The sequence below is a fragment of the Sarcophilus harrisii genome, chromosome 2 (assembly GCF_902635505.1).
Source record: "Sarcophilus harrisii chromosome 2, mSarHar1.11, whole genome shotgun sequence".
In the NCBI taxonomy this organism is placed as follows: Eukaryota; Metazoa; Chordata; class Mammalia; order Dasyuromorphia; family Dasyuridae; genus Sarcophilus; species Sarcophilus harrisii.
In genome coordinates this window covers 70,860,900-70,875,741 of record NC_045427.1, presented here as the reverse complement: position 1 = coordinate 70,875,741, position 14,842 = coordinate 70,860,900, and the positions used below count along the sequence as shown (strand labels likewise).

At 33.6% G+C, this 14,842-nt stretch overlaps 1 protein-coding gene across 1 annotated transcript in view; it reads right to left on the bottom strand.

Annotated features, from left to right (window-relative positions):
- Nucleotides 1-11,187: 11,187 nt before the first annotated feature.
- LOC100922268 (zinc finger protein 287) overlaps nt 11,188-14,842 on the bottom strand; it is a 34,254-nt gene continuing 30,599 nt past the window's right edge. The window contains exon 9 of the mRNA XM_031950340.1: nt 11,188-13,461. Coding sequence (XP_031806200.1) covers nt 12,215-13,461 — 1,247 coding nt within the window. The 3' untranslated portion in view covers nt 11,188-12,214. The remainder of the gene's footprint in view (nt 13,462-14,842) is intronic.

Below are 14,842 nucleotides of genomic sequence, written 5' to 3'. Positions count from 1 at the left end.
TAAACATTGCTATTTCAGGTGAAATCTTTTGGGACTAAATTTTCTTTTTGAGATTTATTTTGAGGTACATTGTGTCCTTGAGCCAATATTCACTGCTTCAAGAAAAATGCCAGCAGATCAAAATGAGTGAGGTCTGAGATCTAAGGCCTCCCTTTTCATTGATATTTAGGTAGAGATTTTGTTAATTCTCTTTGATACAATTTCATAAATAAGCAAACTTTTTGGATTATAAACTTTTTGTACTTGCATAAGGTTCCATATGCATATTTATTTCTCTTTATTAATAGAATTAATTTTTCAATAAGTTTGAGGTTGTGATTGCCTTTTGACATTGACAATGAAAAGAAATTCAGGGCACTTAGGAGTACCTTGTGTAGGGCTTTGTTATCAGCTTGGGTCTCTTAAGAATAGTCAAGCTTGTCCAAAACCATTTGAAAAAAACAAACTGGTTACCAATTCCTAGCCTTTGGCTATTTTATAAAACAACTTAACTCTTTTTTTGTTCCTGCTTCTTGGATGCATTCCTTCCAGTAGAAGTAGATTTAAATCCTGCCTCTTTCTGATGCTCAGGGGAACTCTTGGCATTCCTGTGCTATGTGGTGTCCAGAATTGAAATTTCCTTGCTTCAATTAAAGACTCTTGCTATTGTTACTTTGGTAGCTCTCTTTATTTCAAGTTGACAATAGCATACAGCTTGGAGATAATGTTATCTCATACAATTGGGAAACACACAGAAGAAATATAGAATTATATTTTTAAAAATGTAATTGGCATGGGGAAAATGACCTTTTTTTAAATTGTAGCATCATATTCAAAATAATAAAAGACTTTGGAAATAACCTAAAATACAACAGTTAGATAAACTTTTAGTATATGAATGTAACCAATTATTACTTCACAGTAATATATTTCTCTATATATGTTATATATATATGTATACATATTCTTATATGGGAAGAATATGAAGAAATAAAGGATAAGTTCTAAAAGTGATACAGATTAAGTCAAAGGAAAAGGGACCCTAACTATGACTATGCATATAACACAACAACAGTAAAAATACCTAGAAAACCATACAGAAGCCCAAAAAAAGTTTAGAAAAGAACATAGAAAAATCAGGATGATTTTGTTACTATCTTGCTAAATCTGAATATTCAAACAAAATTTAAATTAAACTATATGTCTTAATGTACAATTTTTTATTCTTATTTGTTTAATTGAATTTTGGGTTTGCTGATGATATTAAACCTTATAATATTTAAAAAATTGAATTCATCTGTACTAGAAAAGTGACTAGATGTTAATAACCTTTGTGCCTGTAATACCATTATTGGCCAAGAGAATGAGACAGTAAGAAAGGTCCCAAATATATTAAAATTGTGATAGTGTCTTTTTTTGTGGTACAAAAAAAAAAAAAGACATGAAAAGAAAGTGTACATCCATAAATTGAGGAATGACTGAACAAATTGTGATTTATGAATGTAAAAGAATATATATATATATATATATATAATATAAAAAATATAAGGATTTGCAGGAATTTGGAATTACATATTTAAGCTGAAGTAAATGTGGAACAAAATAACCAGTAGCAACAAAACAATGACCACAAACATGGAAAAGAACATGCCTAAATATCTCAGAATCTAGATCAGGTCAATGGTCAATTTGACTCTTATGCATTTATGGGAAAAAACGTTCACATAAGAGAGATGATGAAAGGGAAGAGAAATAAGTTATGAGACACAGTCATGGTTTTAGGTTTTTGCTTAATTTGTTACTAATAAGCAAGAGTTTTACTGGGGAAGCATTGGGAAGTGGCAGTAATATATTTTTAAAGCATCAATAAAATATTAAATCTTTAAAAAATTCAACTTAAGCAACATTTAATAAGGACCTACTATGTGGAAGGCACTATGCTAGGCTTTAGCAATGTACTACTAGAATTTGTTGTTTTAAAAAACCCATACATAAGTCCACTTTCTTATTTATTAACAGTATAGAAACCATTAAAAAAAAAACCATATGCAAAAAGGACTTTATTGTAATTCTGAGTTTTTGTGCTATTATGATCCTAAGAATTAAAGCTGTGTATATAACTACAACCCAGGAAATTAGTCCTGCTTAGACTTTTAGGATGAAGTATAATGGCCGTAGTTAGGATTAATGTCAACTTTATACTTAAAAACACAGAGGTAGATGGAATCTTTTTGTATATGTACCAATATAGGAAAAGCAAATCCCAAACACCTTTGAATATAATCATGACAACATAAGGATAAACCCAGAGATAGGTAAGGAGAGTTCCTCTGACATCAAGAGGTTTATAAAGTCATTCTTGCTGTTTCTCTCGTGTGTGTCACTTCTTCCCTCTGATGGTCTAACCAACCTGTATCAAAGCATAAAAAAGAAACCAACATCATAACTTAAATCACATACCATATATCAGGGCAATTACATTTGAAAAGTAGGGAAAGACATGCATTTAAATATTTTTGATATAAAGGACGGTGATATAATTCTGGAGAATCTAGGAGAAGAACTATGAAGAATATGAAAAGGGAGTAAGGAATTTCAATTGTGCGTAGACCAAAGATGGCTTAGTGGAGGAGTTGGCATCTGAGCAGGCCTTTGAAGAGAAAAACTTACATAGAATGAAATGGAAGTTGGAGGAAGATCATTTCAGTATGAAGGAAGATAAAAGCATAGATGTGTAGACAGGAAAGGTATCATAAAAATAGAGATAGTAAGAAATCCAATCCAATTGGAATGTAGAACATGTGAAACATAAAACTGTCAAGGAAGATTGGAATCAATTTTTTAAAATTTCCAGTTGGGAAGGACAAAAGTTCTAGGGAACAAAGATGTATTTAAGAGTGGAAAAGACATTATTGAAATAGGCATAGGATTACAAATGGATAGGAAGGAAAAGGAATCCAGAACAGAGTCAATAAGGAGAATAAAAAAGAGCTGAAGCATATTGAAAATAAGCAATGGATATGGTAAAATAAGAAGTAAAAAGAATAGAGGCATTTGAATTTGGAATCCTGAAGTTAGAGTATGTTTGTTTTATAGTAAGGGATAAAGTAGAAATGGATGGAGGTTATGAAAGTTTGACACTCAAAAGTACTGTGAAAACAGGTTTTAAGAGTAATGGTTGATCTTGAAAATAAAATCTCTAAGGATAATGGCACAGGCATAACAGTGAATGACATCACGAATAAAGGTAGGAGCTATCTTAAAGGATGATAGATAACAAGAATATAGTATGGTCATATAACAGGATCTTCAAGAGTGACTCAATGACATCAGAACTAGGACTATTAAATTTCAGTGAGAATACACACCTTTCAGATTGGCTAAGATGAAGGAAAAAGTAATGACAAATGTTGGAGGGGATGTGAGAAAAGTGGGACACTGATAAATTGTTCGTGGAATTGTGAATGGATTCAACCATTCTGGAGAACAATTTGGAACTATGCTCAAAAAGTTGTCAAACTGTGCATACCCTTTGATGCAGCAGTGCTACTACTGGGCTTTTATCCCAAAGAGATCTTTCTTTTTTTTATTATTTTAATAGCCTTTTATTTACAGGTTATATGTATGGGTAACTTTACAGCATTGACAATTGCCAAATCTCTTGTTCCAACCAAAGAGATCTTAAAGGAGGGTAAGGAACCCACATGTGCAAAAATGTTTGTGGAAGCCCTCTTTGTAGTGGCAAGAAACTGGAAACTGAATGGATACTCATCATTGGAAAATGGCTGAATAAATTATGGGATATGAACGTTATGGAATATTATTGTTCTGTAAGAAACAATCAGCAGGATGATTTCAGAAAGATCTAGGGAGACTTACATGAACTGATGCTAAGTGAAATGAGCAGAACCAGGAGATCATCATATACAGCAATAAGAAGACTACGATGATCAATTCTGATGAACGAGGCTCTCTTCAACAATGAGATGATTCAGACCAGTTCTCCTTGTTCAGTGATGAAGAGAACCATTTACACCCAGACAGAGGACTGTAGGAATTGAGTGTGGTTTATAACATAGCATTTTCACTATTTTTGTTGTTTGCACTTTATTTTGTCTTTTTTTTCTTTTGCAGCATGATAATTTGTATAAATATGTATACGTGTATTGGATATAACATATATTTTTATCATGTTTAACATATATTGGACTACTTGCCATCTAGGGAAGGGCATGGAGGTGTGTGTGTGTGGGGAATTGGAATACAAGGTTTTTCAAGGGCTAATATTGAAGGTTTGTCCATGCATATGTTTTGAAAAATAAAAAGCTTTAATAATATTTTTTTAAATAGGATTAAGTGAGAAGCTCATCACCAAAAAAAAAAAAAAAAATCAGTGGGAAGTAAGGTTAGTGAGAATTTCACTTCTAGGACCTATGAGGCAGGGAAAGTGGAAAAAGCAGTCAGTAGTAGAAAGGGTAGCTAGAGACTTAGAGTTTCCAGGGGCTAACCTAGTTTTACTTTATGAAAGGAGGCAGCTATATTAAGAGACTGAAGATGAAGAGAAGTTAACAATGGAATGGTGATTCTAGTAACATACAGTGGAAGAGCATTGTAGAGAAGACAGGTATATTTTGAGTTGGAATGTAATGCTGGTGTGAAAAGGATTAGATGTATGTAGGAAGATTATGATCCCAGATTTCAACACACCAAGGTGTTATGTATAGATATAAGTGAACTAAAATTTTTATTGCAAACCCTAGGAGCTTCCTGGTATCAAGAAAGTGACCCTGGACTCTTGAAGTATATGCCTGTTATGTTCCATAAGTTAAGTTTCTGTGAGTAATGGTACTGGAATGTACTGTATGTCATCTGAGGACCAGTTTAACTAAGATCAGTGTCAGTATAGCAATAATTAACAGGTAATGAATTCTTTTGACCTCAGTAGTTCTTGAAAACCATCAATGAAGTCAGGGAGGGTTTGCAATCTATACTAGCCAAGGGCATATTTATATAGAGGAAATCTTGCTATCTTTTATGGAGGAACTCATGGTTAGAATATAGAAGTAAGATGAAATAAGACAGAAGTAGCAGAGTAGTATTATGTGTTAAGATGATACACAATTAAGTGCGAATCCTCAAGGTGAAATGACATTTTTATGTGAGTATATGTGTGAGTTCAAGCACCTAGTCAACTACATCTAGAAATCTACTGAAGATCTCGTTTCTTTGTTTTTCTGTCGGTTTCGTTTCAGTCTCTGTCTCTCACTCTATCTATCTCTCTATCTCTATCTCTATCCCTCACTCTTCAGAGCCCATGAGAAACTTTTTCGATGAAAGAGATGAAGAAAATAACTTTTAGAATCTAATTCTGACCTATATGGATAATTGAGAAATAACAGGAATCTTGAGGTATACTTTTGAGGAATTACTTCCAAGGCAACAGATATAAAAAGGTCTATTGCTAATAAAAATATGGAGGAATATTAATGGGTTAATAAAAAAAGGAATACTAGCTTATTTTCCTTCTTTTCTGAGTTGAACTATCAGACTGAAATGGACAAAAGGTTAACTGAAACTGAAGAGAGAGCACTTAACTTCTCTACATGAATTCAAGCCAATTGACCTAAATAGCTAACATCTCAGAAAGAACTTAAGTCATATGATTTCTGAACCACCAATGATGATTTTTGAGGAAGCATGGAAAATACCCAGTACCATAGAACTGGTAATAGGTTTTTAACCTATCTCTATCCATTTTACTCGGGACTCTACCTTGATTTTTTTTTTTTTTTAAGAGGTAAAAACAGGACTGGTTTATAAACAATAAACAACTAATTTTGATGCTAGCCTCCTTCAAAATTCTAGAATGGATTTTTTTTCTGGGCAGTTTGGTGATGATCACTAAGAATTCATGGTTTTACTAAGAACAAGACTAAGCTAATTTCTGTCAATGATAGGATGTACTAATCCATTCCAATTAGTTTAAGACTTGGAGGTTTTTACCAAAGAATCAGACAGAGTAACATATAAAATAATGCCTTTTATTGTGATAAAAATTTCAACTTACACAAGGGGACATTCAAAAATTAAGACAAAGTATTCAGGGGCAGGATGGTAAGGGTTAAGAGCAGAAGAAAAGAAATTAAGGTAAATTATAATAATATATTTCAATTACCAGAAATGGAAGAATAAACCAGGTCTCAATAGCTGGAGGGGGATGGCTGGGTCTTAGATGTGATGCGGCCTCAGGCCACATTTGGAGAAAAAGTGGATCAAAGATGGTTTTATGAAAGACTGTTCTTGGCTTTGGCAAATTTAAGTTACATTAAATTCTCATCATCCTTCTTTATTTATGGGTAGATTTTTTTCCCCTTCCTACTATAATGGTTATGTTTTTCATAGATATGGGAAATTATTTTTGTGTCAGACATCAGAGGTGAACATTAACCCTGGACCAATGAGTATCTGGCTCCTCCCTCCCTTCCCCTCTCCCCCCCATCTCTGACTTCATAAATAGGGAATAGGTCCCAAAAGCTTAAAAAAAAAAAAGCTAACAGGGGTGATAAGAGAAGTGTAATTTGCAAGAGCATTAGGATCAAGGAAATGGATAAGAAAATCAGGAAGTCTTTAATGATTTGCAAATTTACTTATCAGACAATTTGCAGCTATTATAGTTATAAGATTATAGTAAAAGTGATTCTGTGGATGCTATCTGAATTTCAGCAAAGTATTTGACAAGTTCTGCTGCTTTTGTGGACAAGATTGATTGTGGGCAGTGTCATAATATAGTTCATGAATCTGGAACATTTTGAATTAATAGAATGTTTATTCATAGATGAATGTTAATCTGAAAAGATGTGTCTTGTGAGCTGTCACAGGACTTTGTCCTAGAACCTGAGATCAATATTTTAACCAAAGATCAAGACCAAAAAGTGGTGTACTTTTCAAATTTGCAGTTGACAGAAAGCTAAGAGATATATGAATGTTATCTAACAGAAACATTATACAAATACCTCAATGCTGACATAGGCCATATTTAACAATATGAAATCCAATATGAATAAATGTGAAGTCCTACATTTAGTTTCAAAAACAGAAAACAAACAACCTTTTCCCCCTTCAACTCTACAATTACAAGATGTGAAACACAGTTTGACAGTAATTAATGTAAAAAACAAAACAAAACAAAATAAAAAAACACAACCCTAAACCTGAATTCTTAGTTAAAGACAAGCTTAATACAAAGACATGTAGCTGTGAAAAAAATGTAATTTTAGAGCACAATAACAAAAACAGGAGTAGCCAGAATGGAACTTTGTTGTAGTCTGCATTAGTCATATCATATCAAGGTGTTGTGCTCAGTTTTAAGCCATACATTTTAAAAAGGATAACAAAAAAGATGTAGTAAATCTAGAGAAGGGTGAACAGGATAGTGAGGCAACTAAGCATAAGAATAAGAATTGTTTGAAGGCACCAGGAATGTTTAATCTGGAAGGGAGAATATTTATTAAGTGCCTACTATGTGCCAAGGAATTTCCTATCCTCTTATAAATATCTCATTTGATCCTCACAACAACCCTGGGAGATAGGTGCTATTATTAACACCATTTTAGAATTGAGGAAACTGAGGCAAATTTTCTTGGCTAGTGCCACAGAGCTAGGAAGTGTCTAAGTCTAGATTTGAACTCAGATTTTCATAACTCCAGGCTCAGTAATATATCTATCAGTACCTAGTTGCCTCAGATTTAGAGGATTCAAAATGATTACTTGCAAAAGTTTGAAGCATTATCATATAGAAAAGATTAGAATTGCTCTTCATGGGGAAAAAGGGTTTAAAATAGGAGAAAAATAGGATCAATGGGGAGAAGTGATAGGATGATAATTTCAACTTCTAACACTTTTAAAGCTATCTGAATGGTCTGCCTCACAGCCTTGGGGCTGTACACTTACCAATAGGATAATTTTTTAGAGATGTACTAAGAGATTATGCATCAGATATAGTGCTGAAATAGATAACTTAAAAAAACTTTCCAACTGAGATTCTATGCTATTAGGAAGTGACCTGGTTGGATTAACCCACATTAAAGTGGGGTAAGAGAATGTTATTTTTCATTAGGGGAACAAGGTAAAAATTTTCAGCTATTAAGTACTCTAGGGGAGTACTAAGTGTCAAAGATATGTATACTTTGGGACTTTGGGAAGAAGACATAAGGGTCTTAGTACCCAAGCATACATGTGACTTAAATTTGCTAGACCCTTTTAATTTATCATCATTACCTTGGGAAGAGGATGTGGAAAAAATGACCACATTGCCATCCTTACTAAAAAATTTGCTATATATGATCCAATTCTAAGATCTACTGTTAGACCTATTTGAGGCAAAGTTCTGGGAAAGTACAAAAAGACAACATGAATAATTGCTATGTTTATGTCCATACCACTGAAAAATCTTGCTCTGGACTTTTCGGGTCTCAGGGAACCAAGTTGAATTCCTTTGAATTCATTCTTGGAGAAGTTCTTATTAATCCAAGTTTTAAATCCAAGAATCTTTGCTTTTGCCCTCAGGGTCTTGAGCCTTAGCTTTATTTTAAAGGTTCCCAATTACTGAATTCTGGACCAAATTGCTGAATTTCTTGGACTTTTGTGGTCCCTAGATTCAGATGTCATTCTTAGTTGCTAATTTATTGTTGTCTCTTTTTCTATTCCAAACATAACCAATGAATGGCTAGTTTTGGCATATATTAATTTTTCCCTTTTATCTTGTTGCCACATACCTCAGATCATGTTATTCTTTTTGGGCTTATCTGTTTGGGGGGGGGGGGCGGAAGATATAATGTACTAGGATAATGGCTGAACCTGAGATTTCCTTAGTGTAAGGAACTTTGGTGAAACAAATCCTCTACCAATGGAGGTTGACATTTTTTTCTGTAACCTATGGTGTCAGAAAGTTGCCTAAAGGTATTGAAAGGTTAAGTAACTTGTGGGAGTCATATAGACAATATATATCAGAGTTAGGACTTGATCTAAAATATTCCTGTCTTCAAACCTGTTCTCTCTCCAATATAGCATACTACCTTTTCATGTAAAGAAAATAATTTTAATTGTCAAGAAAACTTAGGTTTCAGAATAAATGGTCAAACTTTCCAACTGATCTAATTAAAAGTGCATCGAGTATAGTTCAACTAATCAAGCTTCTCTTTTGACCTGGAGCTCCCCTTCCACATCTCTAAATAAGCACTAGCTATCTTGTGCCAGAATACCTCATGTTAAGTAGTGATTGGCCTACTATGTGTTCTGGCTCTGGCCTTGATCCTCTCACTACCCCAAATTCACTCAATTCATTCTTCTTAACGTAGGCATTCTTCAAGACCCTGACCTATTCCCTTTTTCCTTCTTTCTCTATCCATTCTCACTTATTGACTGTTGACTCCTATGGATTTATTACTTTTATGCAAAGAACTCTGAAAAAGTTATATCTAAATTTAATCTTTGCTGACCTCTAATCATCATCTTTCTGTTGGATATTTCAAATTGGTCATCTCATAGACTTCCTTAAAAATAGTCCTTAATTATAAGCATTTTAATTTATAAATAAGAGGCTCAAGGCATAAAATAAAACAGTCTAGACAATGAGCATGGGGATACAAGGACAATATAACTAGGAGAGCTGCCAGAATCCCAGTTGGGCTGCTCTTTGGGTCACAGCAGAAGGAGGGAGAGGAACTACATTCTTTAGGAATCAAGGATATTATAACCAAATGGTGCCATCATAAGATATGTATAGTTCCCATCATTCTACTTTCATTTATCATGCAAGTGTCATCTTATGTTTAAGTATTGATATTTATTAATAGGGAAAAAGCATAACTTCAGAGATGTCAAGAAGAAAGTTCAGGTAATTAAAAGTGCATATAAATGAATACTACCCAGTAATGACTAGGTGGTTTAGAAAATTCTCAATTTATTCTAATCTAAATATTCATGGCAGAGTTCTTAGTCCCCATGATTCCACTAGGTCATCCTTTCCCTTATCTAATATAAAATGAGAATGCTCCTTAATGATATATCTTAACCATATCTAGGACCTCAGCCCTTACTGACCTGGTTCCACAAATATTAACTCCTTCTTTTGGCAATTAATATAGGGGAGTTATCTTTAGTTCTTAAGGATTTCATTTTTTATTAAACTTCTCTGAAGTTTAATCACTGAAATTCAAAAAAAGTATTCAATTTCTAGGGCCTTCCTAAGTCCCTGATATGGCTTAGTGCTTTGAATTCACAGCTCTGTTCCAATTAATTACTTATTCTACTTCCTTAGCCACTATTACTATTTCCAAGTGCTTTGGTCTAAAAATGATTGCTCTTTCTCCCCTCTCTCCTTCTGCCCCCTTTATTTTTTGTCTTCATACATTCTAGACTTTAGTAACAAAGGAAAAAGCAACAAAAAATTCAGAATATACAAAGGTATGGCAATTAGAAGTGCAAATGAAAACTACCTAGTCTCGACTAACTGTTGCTTAAATTTTCCAATCTAATCCTTAACTCCATGAATTCATATCTGGCCTATTCATGTACTAGTTATGTGACCCTGTGCAAGTCACTTAACCCTGTTATGCCTCAGTTTCCTCATCTGTAAAATGAGCTGGAGAAGGAAACGACAAACCACTCCAGTATGTTAGCTAAGAAAAGCCCAAATGGGATCACAAAGAGTTGGACACAACTGAAATGACTAAACAACAATCCTTAAATAAAATTAGCAAAGAGTACTTTGACCTGCTCTGAGTCTTCTTAAGTTGAATGCCTATTACAACTTTATGTCCTAAGGAAAAAAAATGATACCTTTCCTTTCAGAAACACACAAGTTGATTTTAAGATTCATCCATCTGGGCTATTTTGATTGAGCTTATTATTTCACTCTTCCAATCCCAGTTTCAATTTCTATCAACCAGGAATCATTTTAAATAATATTAATGATATTGTGGACTTGAGTTATTTTTCTCATATTATTTCCTAATACTTCTAAAGAAGCTAATAGTTTCTTTAGAATTATAGAATTGTACACAGATTATATATATATATGTATATATGTGTATATATGTATATATATATATATATATACATACACACACATATGTGTATATATAATAAATATAAAATATATTATATAAAACAATTTGGAAAGACTCTTAGAGATCATTATATTTAATTTCCTAATTTTACAAACAAAGAAACTGAGGCCCAGAGATACTTTGTGACTTACCCAAAATCACACATGCAGTAATTAGCAGAACCAAAACTTGAATTCTGGTCTTCTGATTTCAAGTCTGTTATTCTTTCCACTATACCACTGCCATGCCATTAGTTATCTGTTAAAATAACTGAGGGCCAAGGAATCAGTTTCTTTTTTAAAGTTTTAGAGCTAGAAAGATTTGTCTCATTAGTAGAGTTTTGTTATCCCCTCAAATATACTCGAAAACAAAAGAAATAGAAAATAAAATGTTCTTATTGTTAAAAAAAAATCATAATTAAGTCTATAAACAAATGGCCCCAAATTTCATGGAAGATAACTCATTTTAAAAAATAAGTCAAATTAATAGAGGATATGATATCCCCTTTTTGTTATCCTTTGCATGTAGAAATATTGATGTTCCTTGATGTTAAGTTCACAATGAAAGCAGAAAAATCATTAAAGAAAAATAAGCTAACTTGTCAAGTAGGCTGGTTCTTCCATTTTCCTTCAAGGATTCCAGAGTCCAATATTCCCTCACACTAAAAAACACAATATATCTATTGGGTGATTAGCATTTTCTACTTTCAATTCGTAAGGATTACTTGAATGCAAGGTTTTTCAGAAAAACTAATTTAAGTTGGGAAACCATGTTTTACTAGTCATTAAGTAATCATGTTCTTCACTCATATATGAAAAAGACAAGAGAACATGATTGTCAAGGAAAAAAAAAAAGTTAAGGACAATTTTCCATGACTTCAAAAATCTTAGAAAAATCCCCAAATTGCACAAACACTCCCTTTCACCTCTTGTTATGCACAAAGTATATTTCCAAAAAAGGTATGAGAAAACTTTAAAAAAGATTCAAATGCTAAACTGAGCCTTAACTGTCAAGTATTTATTAAGTGCCGAATCTGACTAAAGCTTTACCTACATTATTACATTTCCATGGTTCTCTGATAGATGAAGTAAAACTGAACTACACTGGAAAGATTTTCCATGTTAATTTCATTTATGGGGTTTCTCCCCAGAATGAACTTTCTGATGCTTAATAAGAGATGAACTGACACTGAAGGCTTTCCCACATTCACTACACTGATAGGGTTTCTCTCCAGTATGAATCCTCTGATGTTGAGTGAGGTGACCCTTCTGTCTAAAGGCTTTTCCACATTCATTGCATGCATACGGCTTCTCTCCAGTATGGATTCTTTGATGTTGAGTAAGGTATGTGTTCCACCTGAAGGCCTTCCCACATTCATTACACTCATAGGGTTTCTCTCCAGTATGAATTCTCTGATGCTGAGTAAGGTCTGCACTCCAACTGAAGGATTTTCCACATTCACTACATGTGTAGGGTTTTTCTCCAGTGTGGATTCTATGATGTTTAGTAAGATGTCCCATCTGGCTGAAGGATTTTCCGCATTCATTACATTCATAGGGTTTCTCTCCAGTATGAATTCTCTGATGCTCAGTAAGTGATGAGCTGTGGTTAAAAGCTTTTCCACATACATTACATGAATAGGGTTTTGTTCCAGTATGGATTCTTTGATGTTCAAAAAATGATGAGCTATAGTTGAAAGCTTTCCCACATTCATTACATTTATAGGGTTTTTCTCCAGTATGAATTCTTTGATGGGCAGGAAGAGATGAGCTGTGCCTAAAAGTTTTCCCACATTCAGTGCATTCATAGGTTTTTATTCCAGTATGAATTTTTTGATGTTGAACAAGATGTCTCTTCCAGTGGAAGAGTTTTCCACATCTATCACATTTATATGGCAGCTCTCCAGAGGTTCTTTTATGATATTCATTAAGGTTTGAATGGGGAATAAACATTTTCTTGCATTCATTAAACTTACAAAGTTTTTTCCCAGATGTAGGGACTTGATTACATTTAGTTGGTTTAAGCACAGAATACTCTTTGAAGTTTCTTAAGTGTGTATCACATTTATGGAGACTTTTTCCTGAAGAGATTCTCTCTTGGGGAGCAGGGATTTGTCCCATACTTAAGTTTTTCCCAAATTTTTTACATTCATGGCTGTTCACCTTTTTAAAAGTTTTTTTGTGGCTAACTGTTATTTGCTGGCAATGTTTCTTTGGGTTGTCTTGTTGCTTCTTTAATTTGATTTCACATTTTTTAGGCGTTTCGGAATTGTTGACCTGGGAATCATCCATTGTGACTTGTTCTTGAGTGTGCTCTTTCAAAGCAATGTCTTGGTTTGGATTTAACCCCGTGATTTCTGAAGTAGTCTTCCTATCTGAAAGAGGAAAAAAATGTAAATGTTTACTTTTCCCAGTTTTAGCTTTCTGTGATAGGAACAAGGCTTTTAATCTCTGGACTTTAGTTTCTTTCTCATCATGGGGATAATTATACCTGTACTATTTATCTTAGAGACTGTATTAATACAAGTGCTCTATAAATTATAGCACACTATAGAGTTCTCTGAATGAAAATATAGTAATATTAATAATGTATTTAAAAAAGAAAATCCTTCCTATTAGATTCACATAGATTCACATGAGTTTTTTATGCTTCTAGACAATAAGAAGAGTTCTTAGATAAACCTACCTTGGAAAATATATGAGATGAACCTCATCAGAGATTACTGGCCAAGGCTAAATAGTGGTACTAATCTAAGACTACCTTTTCAGACATCTCACAGAAAATCATACTTAGGTCAGTAGGGTCCCACAGTAGAATCTGGCTCACCAGGGAACATAGTCAAATAACACTCAGTCTGTGAATGAGTTCTTCACTTTGGAAAGGGGACTTTGTACAGGGAATTTGGATAGGAATTTGCGATAGGAAAAATAGGGATCAGTGACCCTAAACTCCAAAGGGAGTATCAGGCCAATTCCACAATCATGGTCCAAGTACAAAATACCACAGGAATCCAGTTTTAGTATTACCACACTGAAAAGCTACAGGGAACTGAAACTAGGCAGGTAGGTGGTGCATATATAAAGTGTTAGGCCAGGATTCAGGAAAACTTGAGTTTGGCAGCATCTGACACTAGCTATGTGACCCTTAGCAAGTCATTAACCTTTTAACCATAACCTCTCAACCATAAAATGGGAATTATAATAGCAACTACCTCCTAGGGTTTTTGTGAGGATCAAATGAGATCATATTTTTAAAGTGTTGAGCATAGTGTCTGTACAGAGTGCTATTAAATACCACCATCATCAACTCAATTTATTTAATTATCAACAAATAAATTCAAATTATTTATTTGTTAATAAATAAAATAATAATAATAACAATAATAAATATAAATGGTATAACCAGCAAGGATGGGACCTATTTGTTGGTCTTGCTGGACAGCATGTCTTTCTATATTACAACATTTCTTAGTGTTGCTATAAGAGTCATCATCTTTATTTGTATCTTCCTTTGTAATGGAATGTACCTTTCAGGTAATGGAGAAATTAGAAGATGGCAAGCATAGATAGCAAGGTTAAACACAAAAAAGAATATAAGGCAGAGCCATGCATATCTTAAGGCAGAAAAAAAAGGAAGAGATAAAAATTTCAGAGTGAAGAGAAATGAAAGATGGGAGTAGAAATGGACAAAATTCAAGATACAGATGTAAGGACTACCTTCGGAAATGGGGGGGTAATTTTCTGTAACTAAAGAGA